This window comes from Mus caroli, chromosome 16, assembly GCF_900094665.2.
Source record: "Mus caroli chromosome 16, CAROLI_EIJ_v1.1, whole genome shotgun sequence".
Classification (NCBI taxonomy): Eukaryota; Metazoa; Chordata; class Mammalia; order Rodentia; family Muridae; genus Mus; species Mus caroli.
The window spans coordinates 18,801,340-18,816,715 of NC_034585.1; the positions used below are offsets into that span (position 1 = coordinate 18,801,340).

Sequence of the window (15,376 nt, forward strand, 5' to 3'; positions counted from 1 at the left end):
GGTGTGAGGTGGAATCTCAGGGTTGTTTTGATTTGCATTTCCCTGATGATTAAGGATGTTGAACATTTTTTCAGGTGCTTCTCTGCCATTCGGTATTTGGTCTTAAACGCACGTATATGTTTTTCTTTGCTGTAATAACTTTGCCCCTGTATCATATAAAGATTTTACATCTTTTAAAGATACTTTTATTTATAACGAGCTCTTGCTATAGAAAAGGCAGTTATAAACATCTCTCTGACTGGGTAGGTGTGTGGCTCAGTTGATGGCATGCTTGCCTTGCACGCAGGAAGCTCAGCACCTCATCAAAGCCTTGTGTGGAGGTCCATGAACACAGAGCCATCACCCTGAAAGTAGGGAAGAGGAGAGAAGTTCAAAGTCATTCTCGGCTACATAGCAAGTTCAGGACCAGCCTGGGTTGCAAGACTCGGCCTCAGAAAAGTAAAAATAAAAACTCTGTGACAAGGGAGACAAGGCAAAGCTTAGGGAAGTTAAGTGTGCACCCCGCCTGAAAGACAAACGCAACGACTTCCACAGTCTCCTGTTTCCCGATTCACATTTTTAATTGTGGCATTTATTTTTTTTTCCATTTAACTCTGTATTTTTGAGGAACAAATTAATTATCGTGTGTTAGGGTGTTTTTTTTACTCTGTTCACTGATTGCTTGTGTGTATGAAACGAGAGTCTGCCCCATAAGAGTTCTCATAAGAGAAAAGAATATGTCCAGATTCTTCTGTTGAAAGTGCTTTCTGAGGTAGCACTGGCCATTTCCACTCCCTCCCCTCAGTTTCCCATCAGTTTCAGTGGTTGTTACATAGCTCACCCTATAGAATACCAGGCCACGGCCTCATGTCTGTTCCACTGCAGTGAAGACCTCATAGTGTATGACATCATATGCCCAGGGCGTGTCCAGAGGGAATGATTGCACCCCTAGGAAGAAGCCAGAGTAATTCAGAATGACTCCAGTTCTTCAGTAGCAATGCTCAGGGGAACAATATGGTGTCTCTCGGGAATGCCTCAGTATTCCTGATATGCTTCCTTGTCTGCTGTTACCTAGAGTGACCTTTTATAGATCCCAGCATTCGTGTACTGAGGACTTAGTTGAGTGTCCAACGCATGAAGCCGTGGGTGATAAACCACACCCACATCATACAGGCTTGGTGCCCATTGTCCTCTTGATCCCTGAACAGTAAGCATCCACAAAGCCCTGTTTCTAAAGAGGCAGGCATGGTTCTGAGCTTGCTCAGTTCAGTGTTCCTGGGTGAGGACGGGCCTCTGGCTTCCACTCTGTATCTGTGGGGAGCCAGTGTAATTTTCATGTTCATATTAATCCAGCAGCCTCCAGGGAGTGCATAGGGAGGGACAGTTATTTAGACACATAATTGCCCACACAACTGAGATAAGTTGATTTTTCCAGAATAGATGGTCATAATCTGAAGATTCTTAGATTGCCATGACTGGTGTGTATTTATTCAAATTGATGCAGGGGCCTGAATTATACAGCTTCTCTAGGAACATAAGTGCTTGATAAATAAGGAAGCTTTTTTTAAAAAAAGAAGATATATATATGAATACACTATAGCTGTCTTCAGACACACCAGAAGAGGGCATCATATCTCATTACAGATGGTTGTGAGCCACCATATGGTTCTGGGAATTGAACTCAGGACCTCTGGAAGAGCAAACAGTGCTCTTCCATCTCTCCAGCCCCAATTAGGAAGCTTTAAGGAACCCGTACTCTAACTCTTTAAGTTAGAAAGGCATCACTGGGTGGGGCAGGTGAGGTGGCTCAGTGGGCAAAAGGCTTTGTAACAAGCTTGGCAATTCTAGAACCCATGTCGAGGATAAAGCTAACTCCATGACATTCTCCCTGGCTTCCACACACATGCTGTGTGCATACATTGTCTCTCTCTCTCTCTCTCTCTCTCTCTCTCTCTCTCTCTCTCTCTTCTTCCTCCCCCTTCTCTCATACACACAATAATAATAAATAAATAAAATCCAATTTTTAAATGGATACTGAAGTCATTCTTGATTTCTAAGAAGGCTGCTTCTGAGTGTCCTACTGAGGAGACAGTGAGCCTGGTGCACACTCTTTCTCAGAGCCGTGCTCCTACTTCAGATAATACTTAGTTAGAAAACAAATCACACCCGTGGTAGAATGAGTTCCAGAAAGATGTAGGGGGAAGCAGCAACTGCATCTTTTTCCAGTGTGCTTTTGAAATTGAATGTGGGCACCAAGTATGTCTTCCTGCACAGTTAACAGCAAGTTACAGGGAGACACCAGCATCTTTTTTATGAGAACTAGCCGGATTCTGCAGAATAATTATGAGAGAGAGCTGGTGTCTGTCGTGAGCTATCCTTGAAGCGGAGTGCTCACCTTGAGTTCTATAATTAAGGTGTCGCCTTGGCATGAGTAGTTTTCCTGGTCTCCCTCTTAAATTACACATATTGAAGTACAACGTCCTAAAGTAAATATAGAAATGACCTATAAAGATGTCTTCTTTTTTCTCTGGATTTAGCCTTTTAAGATATCTTTATTCTTCAATCTCTCTTGTCAAACTCCAGAACCTTTAATACAGTCATACGTTTATGGGCTACATTATGGGTTAGAATAGATGTTAAATTGGGTTTTTATAGTCCTGTGCTATCGATTGCCACTGTGGCTCAGAAATGAGTGTATCTAATGGGAGCTTCACCAAAGCATAATTCAAGAATGAAAGACATTACATAGATTTGTTTTTAATGCAAGAAAACTGAAAAGAACTTGTATGGATGTGTGGTGTGCGTTGTTTTTCCAGCAGAGGATGTGAGCCTGACTGGCGAGGAAACCCGGATCTTTAGTTCAGTGACGTGCTCTCCAGCTGAGGCAGACCTAGGCAGATAGGACCTGTTCACGCCCTAACTCAGTGTAATTCGTACGAAATACAAAGCTGTTTTATCCTTTTCTTTTCATCAGCATAATCTCACAGCTAGAAGGACTAGAGGAACCCATGCTGCTCTAGAAAATACCCAAACCTGGTGCTAGTCTCCTGCTGCTAGGCTACACTGCCCAGCCTTCCAGAGCCAACATTAGAAGCCATGACTGAAAATTGGGCAACCATTAAATTCACCCGTTTCCCAGGATTTTTTCTTTCTAAGCTCAGCTAGTCTTACAGCATGACTTAGAGAGTTGCCGGAGACATTTCTGTCAGTCATTAGTTTATCATTCAGTTTAGTTACCCATATTTTCCAGCAAAATTGTTTGTTTGTTTGTTCGTTTGTTTTTTATGTATCTATACCTGGGAGGGCAGCCTACACATGGGAGACTATGAAAACTTCGTTTCTGAAGTTTGTATATGCAAAGTGCAGCCTTTTGGCCTAACAGTTCTTTAACACAGTGTGCTTGCTCAGCCTCACTGAAGGTGCTGGAGGATGTCAGGGATGAGTGTTGGGGTGACCCTGCAGCCCTGTCAGGTTCTGAGAACCCCCAGAGATATAGCCCCTTATATAAAAGTGAGTTTGCATGAGACCTGCCACATTTTTCTCGCTTGTTTGATTGTTGTGACTCTGTAGCACAAGCTGGCCTCAAGCTCAGTATCCTCCTGCCTCCACCTCTCCAGAACTAGAATCTCAAGTTGCCTGGCTCCCCTTACCATGCCTACTACAGTGTAAATGATATGTGAATAGTTGTGGTAAAGCCATGTTTATTTAGGAAGCAGTTACAATGCAAAAAGTCTACACATGTACACACACACAGTCACTCTGCTGTTTGCCGTGTGCACTTGGTCAAATCATATGCAGGTGCCTGATCACGAGGGTGGGACAGACAGTATAAAGTGCTTCCCCCATACTGTATTTGGCATACTCTACCTTTAACAAGCAGTGTCTGCTTTGATCTTTGCTGTGTGCCTGGATTTCTCTATTTGACAAAGTCATTTGTGCTGTGCGTAGCCTCTTATTAGAACTTGACCTGCTCATTTGTTAGCAATCCCTAAGACTGTAATTATCAGTCTAGTAAAAGGGGCACAAAATATGCTAAAGATGAGAACTGTATAATACATTTTGGATGGGGCAGTTTTGTCATACCTGCAGCCATAAACATATCCTTTAGTCCACGACTTCCCTTTCTGGAGAAGTCCTCTTAAAAGAGTCAGAGATTCAGCCCATGATTATAGTTATCAGCTTTGACAGTGAGTGGGGAGAAGACCTCGGACACAAGAGCCTGGAGTGATAGGAAAACTGTTATATTTTAACATGATTTATATTCTGTAGTTACTCAGAAGTATCTGATGATGTCAGAACATATCATTAACTGAAAAGTAGGCATGCGACGGACGAACATATTGTAGAGGCTAAGAAGTGCATCCTCTTTCATCCATTCCAGAAGCAAGACCTGCCGATGTCAGCAGTCTCTGGATGGGTAGCTTGTACTTTTGACGTTTTGGTCCACTTAGTGTTTGGGGATTATGCATAATAAATAATGGCTTGGCAAACCTACTACAGAAAGTAGTAGAGAGGTTTTCAGGTTCTAAATAGCTGTGGTTTAGCATTGATGGCTTTATTAGGAGAAAAAAAAACATATTGAAAGCTGTTTGTCTCCAAAATTAGGGGAATTTAGTTGGTTTTAAGCCAGAGGTGGCAAGATGTGGGTGCTGAGGGGTGGATGTACAGATTCTGGTGTTCCTGGACACGTTGGTTTTCATGCAGTGGGTGAATGGTGAGAATTGGTGTCTAACACAGAGGCTTCTGTGGTAAAGAGAGGCGGTAGAAAGCTAGATTAGACTTGCAAAGAAGATGACCATAGAAGGGACTTGGGTCACACATTTATTTTCCAAAACAGTTGGGATGTCCAGAAAGAAACAAATTAAGCATTAAGCATCATCTGGGTACATTCACAGAAGAGCAAGTGTGTTGGGACTGTAAGTACGTACGTGGCTCATCCTGTAAACCTGACACTCAGGAGGATGTTCAGGAAAAACAAGCGTGTTGTGACTGTGGCCATGGCCACTGTTAGTGTGGAAGCTGGCCATGGTAGCTCCTACCTGCAAGCCTGGAACTCAGGAGGATAGCAGGTTTGATGCCAACCTGAGCTACGGAATGAGACTCTCAGGGAAACAATAGCACCCACCATAGCAAGCGCTCAAAATGATGGTAAAGCACCAAGAGTTATAACAAGTACTTTTTTTTTTTTTTTTTCTGAATAGGACCCAATTTATGGAAAAGGAAAGCTTGGAGAAATCCAGGGCCTTATTCTGGGGATGCTGGACACCTTCAACTATGAGCAAGTGAGTAATAGCTGCTTGCATCCAGGTTTGTCTTAAGGTGGGAAAGAAATGGTGTTTTTCTTTTCTATTTTTTCCTGTCCTTCTGTTTGAATATTTTTGAATCTGAAAATTACTACTTAATAAAATAAGGTACATTGGGATACATATGCACCTTTCTCTACTTTTAAGTTTCTTGCTAACCTAATTTATGTACAGAGAGAAAATACTCAGGTGCATCTTACTTGGCTTTTGATTCATTGGCAATCAGGCCAGTATTTTAACTTCAAAGTGGAAGTAGGATAAACTTTTGGGAAAATGATTAATTAAAAAAAAACCTTTAGCCAGGCAGTGGTGGTGCATATCTTTAATCCCAGCACTTGGGAGTCAGAGGCAGGCGGATTTCTCAGTTTGAGGCCAGCCTGGTCTACAGAGTGGGTTCCAGGACAGCCAGGGCTACACAGAGAAACCCTGTCTCAAAAAACAAAAACAAAAATGGAAAAATTAAGTGTTCTGAAACATTACTGCTGCTAACTAGAAATTGTAATTCTTCTCTTAACTCAGAATTACTTAAAGCTTTAAAGATTCAGTTAGAACCAGCTTGACTTTGCTTACTCTTTTCCTTGAGAAAAGTACACAGTGCTGGTGTGTTGGTACAGAGTCTGCTTTTTGTTAAGAATTTAGGAGTGAAAAGAAAAATTGAGAGGCAGAGTTTTTCTTAAACCTTTTCCTTAAGAGTTGAAGTTTTGCCCCATATGGCGTTGGGGGGGGGGGGTCAGTGCCCCCACAGACACAGACGCAGGGAAGTGGGAGGGAGGCTGGGGAGGTCTGGGTGAGACTAGGAAAAAATTAGCACATCTTTACAATTAAGTAAAAGTTTCAGGTAAAGTTAAAGAGTTAAACTGTAGAGCAAAGCAGTGGGCTGTGTGCAGGTCTATCTTTCCCTGACTACGTGGCTCAGTGATGGGTGTGAACACTGAAAACTGATATGGCATGAAAGCACTTTACAAGCATAGGCAGCCCTAAAGTGACCTAACGTGCTAGCTGCGGAATGTCTCAATGACAGATGGCAGGGTCTTGAGCAGCTTCAAATGACTTCTAAGTGCTGATCAGAAAATGAGATCTCTGCCCAAGGGAGATGAGCACTGAATAATGACCATTATTAGCTTTCCAGTGAGCGGGTATTTGAAGCACCGCCATGCAGCATTCTCCATAAGAGGCCAGGGCTCATCCCCTCCTGATGGCTGTTCTTACCCCAGCTGTCAGCCATCAGGAGGGGAGTTATAACTGCAGTGAATAGATTTGGCCCTACCGAGTCATCTGGAAGCCATCCGGACTGCGTTAGGCCACAGAAGGGCAGAGCACACGTTGCTTAGGAGCGAGTGGCAGGCTTGAGCATCTCAGTGTCTGCGTTCATCATCACTGCACACGAAGGGATCTTGCGGGGCCTGAGTCTGGATGCTGGGTTGTCTCTCTGTTGAGTGCTCTGGTTTCAGTTGTGTTGCTCTTCATCAATCCCCGTCATTCATTTTAATCCTTTCTTTTGTTTTGACCTATCATAGACCTTGCTAGAAACAACAGCCAGCCTCCTGAACCAAGATCTCCATTGGTCACTGTGTAACCTGAGAGCATCAGTATCCAGAGGACTCAATCCCAAACAGGATTACTGTTCTATATGTTTACAGCAGTACAAAAGACGCCAAGAAATGGCTGATGAAATTATTGTCTTTAGGTAAGAGAGGGAAGGAATGTTAACTCTCAGGGCCGTGGTAGCCAGGCAGTAGTATATGTGATCATGCAGCCCCAGTCAGCCATGCAAGCAGTGGGCAAGATAGGCAGAGTTCCTTCCCCACTGCCCTTACAGACTGCTGGGGAGTGGGGAGGGGAATTAAGGTCTCAGACAGTATGTGAGTCCTGTAAGTCAGAGCCAGGATGAAAAATTCACACAGAGCAGTAGCATGGGAGATTGCAGTGTTTCCAGGGAGCAGTGCTATGTTGAGAAAGCGCAGTAAGGGAATGCAGTCTCTCAGGGATGATCTGTGAGCAGGACAAGAGACACAGCTGACTGGCTGTGGAAAGATGAATGCATTCACAGACTCTGAAAGCTGTGACCATCTTAGTGTGTTGGCTGTGGAGGTGGAAACCAGGCCTCTGGCTTGATAAATGGGGTGAGCGTGGCATCCTGGTCTGAGGAGAGACTAGTGTAAGGAACTGGGACGACAGGAACCTTGTCCTGCGGGTCTGGAGCTTGAGGTGGCTTTTGGATTCTGAGCAGGACTATCTAACACATATCCTCTCACCAGAACTCGAGAACCATGTTTAGGAGAAATAGACATTTAGGAATCAGCAACACACTGATAATCTTTAAACCCTAATACCTAGAGAGGGGACATTCCATACACAGGTGACCCAGGAGCGCTTAGCACCAGGATCAAAGACAGTCTGTCCTATTAAAATACATGAGGAGAGACAGCACAGTATGGGTCAGAGCCAAACTTCCTGAGTTTAGATATCTTAGTCTCCTTATGTGTTGATGGAGATAGTAATAGTGCATACAGCCTAAGGTTTTGTAACCAGCCAATGGGTGCCTTGCAGGGCCGTGGGTGTGGGGGAAAGAGGGGAGTGAGAGAGAACCCGCCTCCGCCAGAGTTCTGGTGCTCTGGGCAGGCAGATGTGGGAGGACTGTGCATGCTTTCCACATGGCCCCGGGTGGGTATCTGGCTATGTTAAGCCACTGACCCCACACGGCAGGGCGGGTGGTGGACAAGGGGCAGCCCTAGGTACCAGGTTCTCAGCCTCCAGCGTCCCACACTGGATATGGCAGAGGAGCTGAGAACAGAATAGGGGTCCCGGGACAGCACTCGGCCCAGGGATGAAAGGAGGAGAGGGCAGGGGGAGAGGTGGTGCTGGATAGTTCCCACGCTGGTGAGAGTCCTTGGTCAGGTCTGTGGCTGGAGCACAGGATGGCCGTCTAGCCAGAGTTAGGCTTGTTAGGAGAAAGCCCATCCCATCATTCAAGCACGGCAGGCCTTGATGATCAGAGATAGTCTATGGTTTTAGAGCTTTATTATAGAAAGGCAGAGAGAAAGGAGAGAAGGTAGAAAGAGAGGGGCTGGCCTTAGTCACGTGGAGAGAGGGGAAAAGGGAGAAAAGGAGGATTAGAGAGTAAGAAAGGTAAAAGCTTAAAGAGAGCGAGGAGGGGCCAAGCAGCCCCTCTTATAGTGGGCTGGGCTATCAGGTAACTGTGGGGAAGAGCATACCTGGCTACTGTCAGGTAACTGTGGGGGTGGAGTCTAGCCAGAATGCCAGAAGCTTGGGACATTGTGTGACTGAGTCACAGAATTATGGACAGGCACCTGATTCTGGGAACCTGGCTCGCCTTTCCGTCCCTTGTAGATTTCTCTATTGGGTCACTGGAGCAAGCCCAATTCAACCAAAATAGGCTGCCTATCACAGTCCCACAGTGCCTGGCACAACATAAGTGTTTCATAAAGCCCAGCTGTACAGGAAGACTGGCCGCTCTGGACGTCCAGAGAACCTATTCCTGTGAGGGGTTCCTTAGAACTTACTTGTCTTGTTTTTGTTTGATTAATTGTTTTTTTTCAGTTTAACACAAATTAAGGTTACCTGAGAAGAGGGAACCTAACTGAGAAAATACAAAATGCCTTCATAAGATTGGCCTGTAGGCAAGCTGATGGGACATTATTTTAATTAATGATTGTCCTGTGAGGGCCCAGACCATTGTGGTTGGTACCACCTTGGAGGAGATGGACCTAAGTTGCATAAAGAAGTAGGCTTGGAGCTGGAGAGGTGGCTCAGTGGTTAAGAGCACAGGCTACTCTTGCAGCAAACCTGGATTCCGTTTTCTGCATCACACGGCAGCTCACAACCATCTGTAACTTCATTTCCAGAGGATCTGATATCCTCTTCTGGCTTCTGTGGGTACCAGGCATGCAGGCAAAATACCCACATTCATAAAATGTAAATGATGAATGAATGAATGAATGAATGCAGGTTAAGCATGTCATGAGGACCAAGACAGTAAGTAGTGTTTCTCCATGGCTTCTGCTTCTGCCTCTGGGTTTCTGTCTTGAGTTCTTGCTCTGTTTTACCTGAGTGATGGAGTGTGACCTGAGAGTTGAAAACTGAAATAAAATTTTTCTTCCCAAATTGCTTTTAGTCATTGTCTTAGTTACTTTTCTATTGATCTGATAAGACACCACAACCACAAGGCAATTTATAGAAGAAAGAGTTTACTGGGGAATTACAGTTCCACCAACTGGGCATTCAAACCAGAAGCATTCAAATATGTGAGCCCATGGGGTTGTTTTCATTCAAACCATCACAGTTATGGTGTTAATCACAGAAATAGAAACCCTAACGAAGACACTAGTGTGTACCAGAGCTATTCATCAGAATCCAGGACAGCATGAACACAGGAGTGAAATGTCAACCATTGATAGCTACTATGGAAAAAATAAAGCATGTAGGGAGACATGCAGGAGTTTAGGGGGATGGAGTTTTAAACGCATGGTTAGGAATGCCTCACTGTTTAACAGACAGAAACTGAATTAAAATGTAATTGCTTATTAAATTAATAAAAATATAACAGTGTAGAGGAAAGAGGATGTTGGTAGCTACTAATTTTTAGAGAGCAGATGGGGGTTGCCTCCCCATTTAAATGATGTTTGAGAGATTTTAAGATGCAAGGAAGTGGCTTTCTCATTTATAAGGCATGTTAAGCTGGGGGTTAGGATATGGAGGCCGTCTGGCAGTGCCCATTCTGGTGTACTTCAAGGATAGTGAGTGGCTGGCACAGCAGGTCTGGACAGAGTGAGGAGACAATGACAAGAGGGATGGCAGAGGAAGAACAAAGGCTAACCAGTACAGAAAGTACTTTGTTCCTGTACAAAGTCGGACTTTCTTATGAGAAGACGCTGGGTAGTTTTGAGAGTGGGAGAGCCATAGCCATGTTAATAGTCAGTGGTTGCTGTGTTGAGAGTGGTCTATGGAAGGTCAAGGAAAGATGCAAAATGCCAGTAAGGCTACTTCAGAGCCCATGTGAGAGATGGCCCAGCGCAGTCAACAGCAAAGAACTAGGAAGTGAAAATTCTGGGGATCATGTAAACGCAGAACTGATAGGATTTGCTTATAGATTTGCTTATCATTCATGAAGCAAAAAGGAATCTAGGATGACTCCAGAGTGTTGCCTGAGAATCTGCAGGAATGTGGTTGCTGTTGCTGAGATGTAAAGAAGGTCAGATGAAGTGTGCAGGGGAAGGGGAGGTAGTGAAGTTAGGAAATTGTGTTTGGATATGTTAAATTAAGACTCCTGTTGTGTATCCAGGGTAGAGTTGCCAAGGAGGCAGACAGATAGGACTGAAGGGAGAGGCCTGGGCTGGTGGTATCTATCTGTGAGTCCGGAGCCTGCGGCATCTTAAAGGCTTGGAACTAGAAACTGAAGGATCAGGGCTAGGTAGAGGAAAAACAAGCCTGTGGGACACAGGTTCTGTACAGGAAGAAACAGCATCGAGAAGGGTAAGGACAACAGGAGAGACAAGGACTGCCATCTAATGCAGTGTTTCCCGTTAGAGGGGGATCCTGAATCAACCACCAGGGATGCCCTTTTAGGACCAGTGTTAAGCTTCAGAGTGTGGCACCTTTGTCATTGTTTGAAGCCATAGTCTTCTTGAATATGGTGAGGGCTCTCATGTTATTACCAGGCTACTTACATAGTTATTTTTCCCAATTGCTTTTTAAAACAAAGAACCCCCCCCCAAAAAAAAAAAAACTATCAGAACACTACAGTTAGCGTGAACATAGGCTCAGCCCAGCTTCTGTACTCTGGAACATGCTACTCACAACTTAAGAATGCAAGTAAGGCAAGACTGGATTCTTCAAGGGGGAGAAAAGCCATTAAATGCATGTCCACTCTTGATTCTTGTCCCTGAATAGCCAGCCACTAGTTATTTAAGATTTTTCTTTACCACGTACAAGTGTATTCTTGTAGTTCATGTATGTGGATTTTATACTAAGTGCAAATTTGTTTGTCTTCATTTTATAGCTGTGGCCATTTGTATCATTCATTCTGTCTCCAAAGTAAGGAATGCACCCTGGAGGTTGAGGGTCAGACGAGATGGGCATGTTACAAATGCAGCTCAAGTAATAAAGCGGGCAAACTCAGTGAAAATCCTTCTGAAGACAAGAAAGGACGGATAACCTCGTCTCAGGTAAGACCCGCTTCAGCGCTGGCGTGTGCCGTTCATATCTGTCGTCAGGACCCATAAGCCTCCGGTTTACCTGATGGATACTGAATGCTTGGCTCTGTCATGTTTAGTGTGAAGAGCCTGTTCTCTCTGCTCAGTGCTGACAAAGTGATGAGACCTGTTCAGCCCTTGAGAAGCTTGGAGCCCAGGTCAGCAGCAGAGAAGATAGATAGGTACATCCTCAGGGATGGCGGGACAGCAGCACCCGATGAGCGCACGGCAGTACTGATTAGCACCCACATGGAAAGAGACGGGAATCCTCACTCTTGGAGCTGGTGACAGGCAAGGTGCTACTCACATGCTCTGCGTATGTCTTCTTTCCTTAAAGAACAGGGTGCAGAGTGTGCATTTCAGAAGCTTCCTTGCTCATGGAGATGAGGAACTGTATCAACTCTATTTATTTTGCAGCATTTTTTAAAGAGGCAGCAGAGCAGAGTGCTGTCTGCTGCTCTGTGGGTTTGAGGAGAACACAACGTGACAACAGAGTGGGTTAAATGAGAAGCTCATAGGACTGTGTCTTGACCGCTGAACTATGACACCGTTGTTGCGTCTTGCTGTCCCCTCGGTATCACACAGCCCCCAGCTGACCTCCATTTCTGACAGAAAACTCAGGCCTGTTACACTACTTTGTTTTATCAGTTTTTGCTGGAGCACTGAACCAAAGCCAGGGACAATTTCATCATGGGCTTCTCTTCTAGATCACGATTTAGCATATCTATATGCCAATAATAGGAATTCCTTTTTTCTCATTAATATTCATATTTGCCCAGGTTTTTTTTTTTCATTTATTTATTCACTTTACATTCTGATAGCTGAATACTGTTTCATTGTGTAGATAAACCACATTTTCTTTATCCGTTCTTCAGGTGAGGGACATCTAGGTTGTTTCCATTTTCTGACTACTATAAATAAAGCTGCTATGAACATAGTTGAGAAAGTGTCCTTATGATATAGTGAGACATCTTTTGAGTATATGCCCAGTAGTGATATAGCTAGGTCTTGGGGTAGAACTATTCCCAACTTTCTGAGAAACCGCCAACTTGATTTCCAAAACGGTTGTATAGTTTGCTCTCCCAACAGCAATGGAGGAATGTTCCACTTACTCCACATCCTTGCCAGCATGTGCTATCACTTGAGTTTTTGATCTTGGCCTTTCTGATGGGGATGTAAGATGGAATCATTTTGATTTGCATTTTCCTGATGACTAAGGACATTGAACATGTTTAAAAATGCTTCTTGGCCATTAGAGATTCCTCTGTTGAGAATTCTCTGTAACTCTTTACCACATTTTTAATTGAGTTATTTGGTTTATTGGTGTCTAATTTCTTGAGTTCTTTGTATATTTTGGATATTAGTCCTTTCTCAGATGTAGAGTGGTGAAGAGCTTTTCCCATTCCATAGGCTGTTGTTTTCTCCTATCAATGCTGTCCTTAGCCTTGCAAAAGCTTTTCAGTTTCATGAGGCCCCATTTATTAATTGTTGATCTTAGTGCCTATGCTATTGATGTTCTGTTCAGGAATTTTGACTCCTGTGCAGTATGTTCAAGGCCATTCACCACTTTCTCTTCTGTTAGATTTCGTGTGTCCGATTTTATGTTGAGGTCTTTGATCTACTTGGGCTTGAGTTTTGTGCAGGCTGATAATATGGATCTATTTGCGTTCTTCTACATGCAGACATCCAGTTAGACCAGCACCATTTATTAAAGATACTTTGATATTTCCATTGTATGTTTTTGGCTTCTTTGTCAAAAATCAAGTGTCTATGGGGGTGTGGGTTTATTTCTGGTTCTTTGATTCAATTCCATTGATCAACCTGTCTGTCTCTGTACTAATACTATGCAGTTTTTATTACTATCGCTCTGTAGTATAGCTTAAAATGAGGGATGGTGATTCCCCCAGAAGTTCTTTTATTGTATAGGATTGTTTTAACAGTCCCAGGTCTTTTGTTTTTCCATATGAAGTTGAGAATTGCTTTCTCATAGTCTATAAAAAAAAATGTGTTGGAATTTTGATGGGAATTGTATTGAATCTGTAGATTGCCTTTCGTAGAGTGGCAATTTATACTGTTAATCCTACTGATCCATGAGCATGGGCGATCTTTCCATTTTCTGATATCTTCCTCAGTTTCTTTCTTCAGAGACTTGAAGTTTGTATCATACAGGTCTTTTACTTGGTTAACATTACATTAAAATATTTTATATTATTTATGGCTATTGTAAAGGGTGTTGTTTCCCTAATCTCTTTCTCATTTATTGTGTTTGTATAAAGGAGGCTACTGATTTTTTTTTAGTTGATTTTGTATCCAGCCACTTTGCTGAAGGTGTTTATCAGCTATAAAAGTTCTCTGATTTCATTGTGTCCCATAAGTTTGGATATGAATTTTTGGAGACACTTATATATACTATCATATCTTCTGTGAATAGCAAAAACTTGGCTTCTTCCTTTCCAATCTGTATCCCCTTGACCTCCTATAGTTGTCCTATTGTTCTAACTAGTGCTTCAAGTACTCTGTTGAGTTGATAGGGAGAGGGTGGGCACCCTTGTCTCCTCCCTGATTTGGGTGGAATTGTTTTAAGTTTCTCTCCATTTAATTTGATGTTAGCTATTGGCTTGCTGTATATTGCCTTAATTGTTTTTTATATGTGCCTTGTGTTCCTGATCTCTCCAACACTCTTAACCTGAAGAAGTGTTATATTTTGTCAAAGGCTTTTTTCAGCATCTGATGAGATGCTCACATGGAATTTTTTCTTTCAGTTTGTTTATGTAGTTGATTGCATTGATGGATTTTGATTTTGAACTATCCCTGCGTCTCTGGGATGAAACCTACTTGGTCATGGTGGATGATGTTTTTGATATGTTATCAGAATCTTGTTGATTTTCTGAAAGAACCAGCTCTTGTTTTCATAGATTCTTTGTATTGTTCTCTTTCTTTTTACTTTATTGATTTCAGCCCTAAGTTTGATTATTTCCTGCCTTCTACTCCTCTTAGGTATGTTTGCTTCTTCTTGTTATACAGCTCTCAGTTGTACTTTTAGATTGCTTATATGAGAATTGTCCAATTTCTTTATGAAAGTACTTAGTACTATGAGCTTTTCTGTTAGCACTCATTTCATTGTGTCCCATAAGTCTGGGTATTCATTGAATTCTTTAATTTCTTTCTGTATTTCTTCCCTGACACAGAGGTCACTGAGTAGATTTGTTCTGTTTCCATGAGTGTGTGGGCTTCCTGGTGTTTCTGTTGCTGTTGAAGTCCAGCTCTAATCTGTTGCATTCTAATAAGATACAAGGCATTATTTCAATGGTCAGTTTTGGAGAAGGTCCTGTGAGGTGTGCTGACAAGAAAGTATATTATTTTGTGTTTGGGGGGAAATGGTCTGTAGATACCTGTTTGATCCATTTGATTTATAACACTGGTTCATTTCATTAATTCTCTGTTTAGTTTCTGTCTGGATCTATCCATTGATAAGTTTCACTATTAATGTGTGTGGTTCAATGTGTAGTTTAAGCTTTAGTAATGTTTCTTTTACGAATGTTCCCTTTCATTTGGGCATTGATGTTCAGAATTGAGATGTCATCGTGGTGGATTTTTCCTTTAATGAGTATGAAGTGCCTTCCCATCTCTTTTGATTAATTTTAGTTGAAAATCTATTTTATTAGATATTAGACTGGCTATGGCCAGCTTGCCTCTTGGGTCCAATTGCTTGGAAACCTCTTTTCCAACCTTTTACTTTCAGGTAATATCTATCTTTGTTGCTGAGGTGTGCTTCTTGTATGCAGCAGAATGATGGGTCCTGTTTTTGCATCCATCCATCCTGTTAGCCTGTGTCTTTTTATTAGAGAATTGAGTCCATTGATGTTGTGAGATATTAATAAC

The 15,376-nt window shown here is 42.8% G+C and overlaps 1 protein-coding gene across 5 annotated transcripts in view; it reads left to right on the forward strand.

Moving 5' to 3' along the window:
• Positions 1-15,376, forward strand: part of Vps8 (VPS8 subunit of CORVET complex) — a 212,540-nt gene that overhangs the window by 146,706 nt on the left and 50,458 nt on the right. For all 5 annotated transcript variants that reach the window (XM_029470466.1, XM_021184755.2, XM_029470467.1 and 2 more), the window contains 3 exons: positions 5,181-5,261; positions 6,800-6,969; positions 11,302-11,467. In XM_029470466.1, coding sequence (XP_029326326.1) covers positions 5,181-5,261; positions 6,800-6,969; positions 11,302-11,467 — 417 coding nt within the window. The remainder of the gene's footprint in view (positions 1-5,180; positions 5,262-6,799; positions 6,970-11,301; positions 11,468-15,376) is intronic.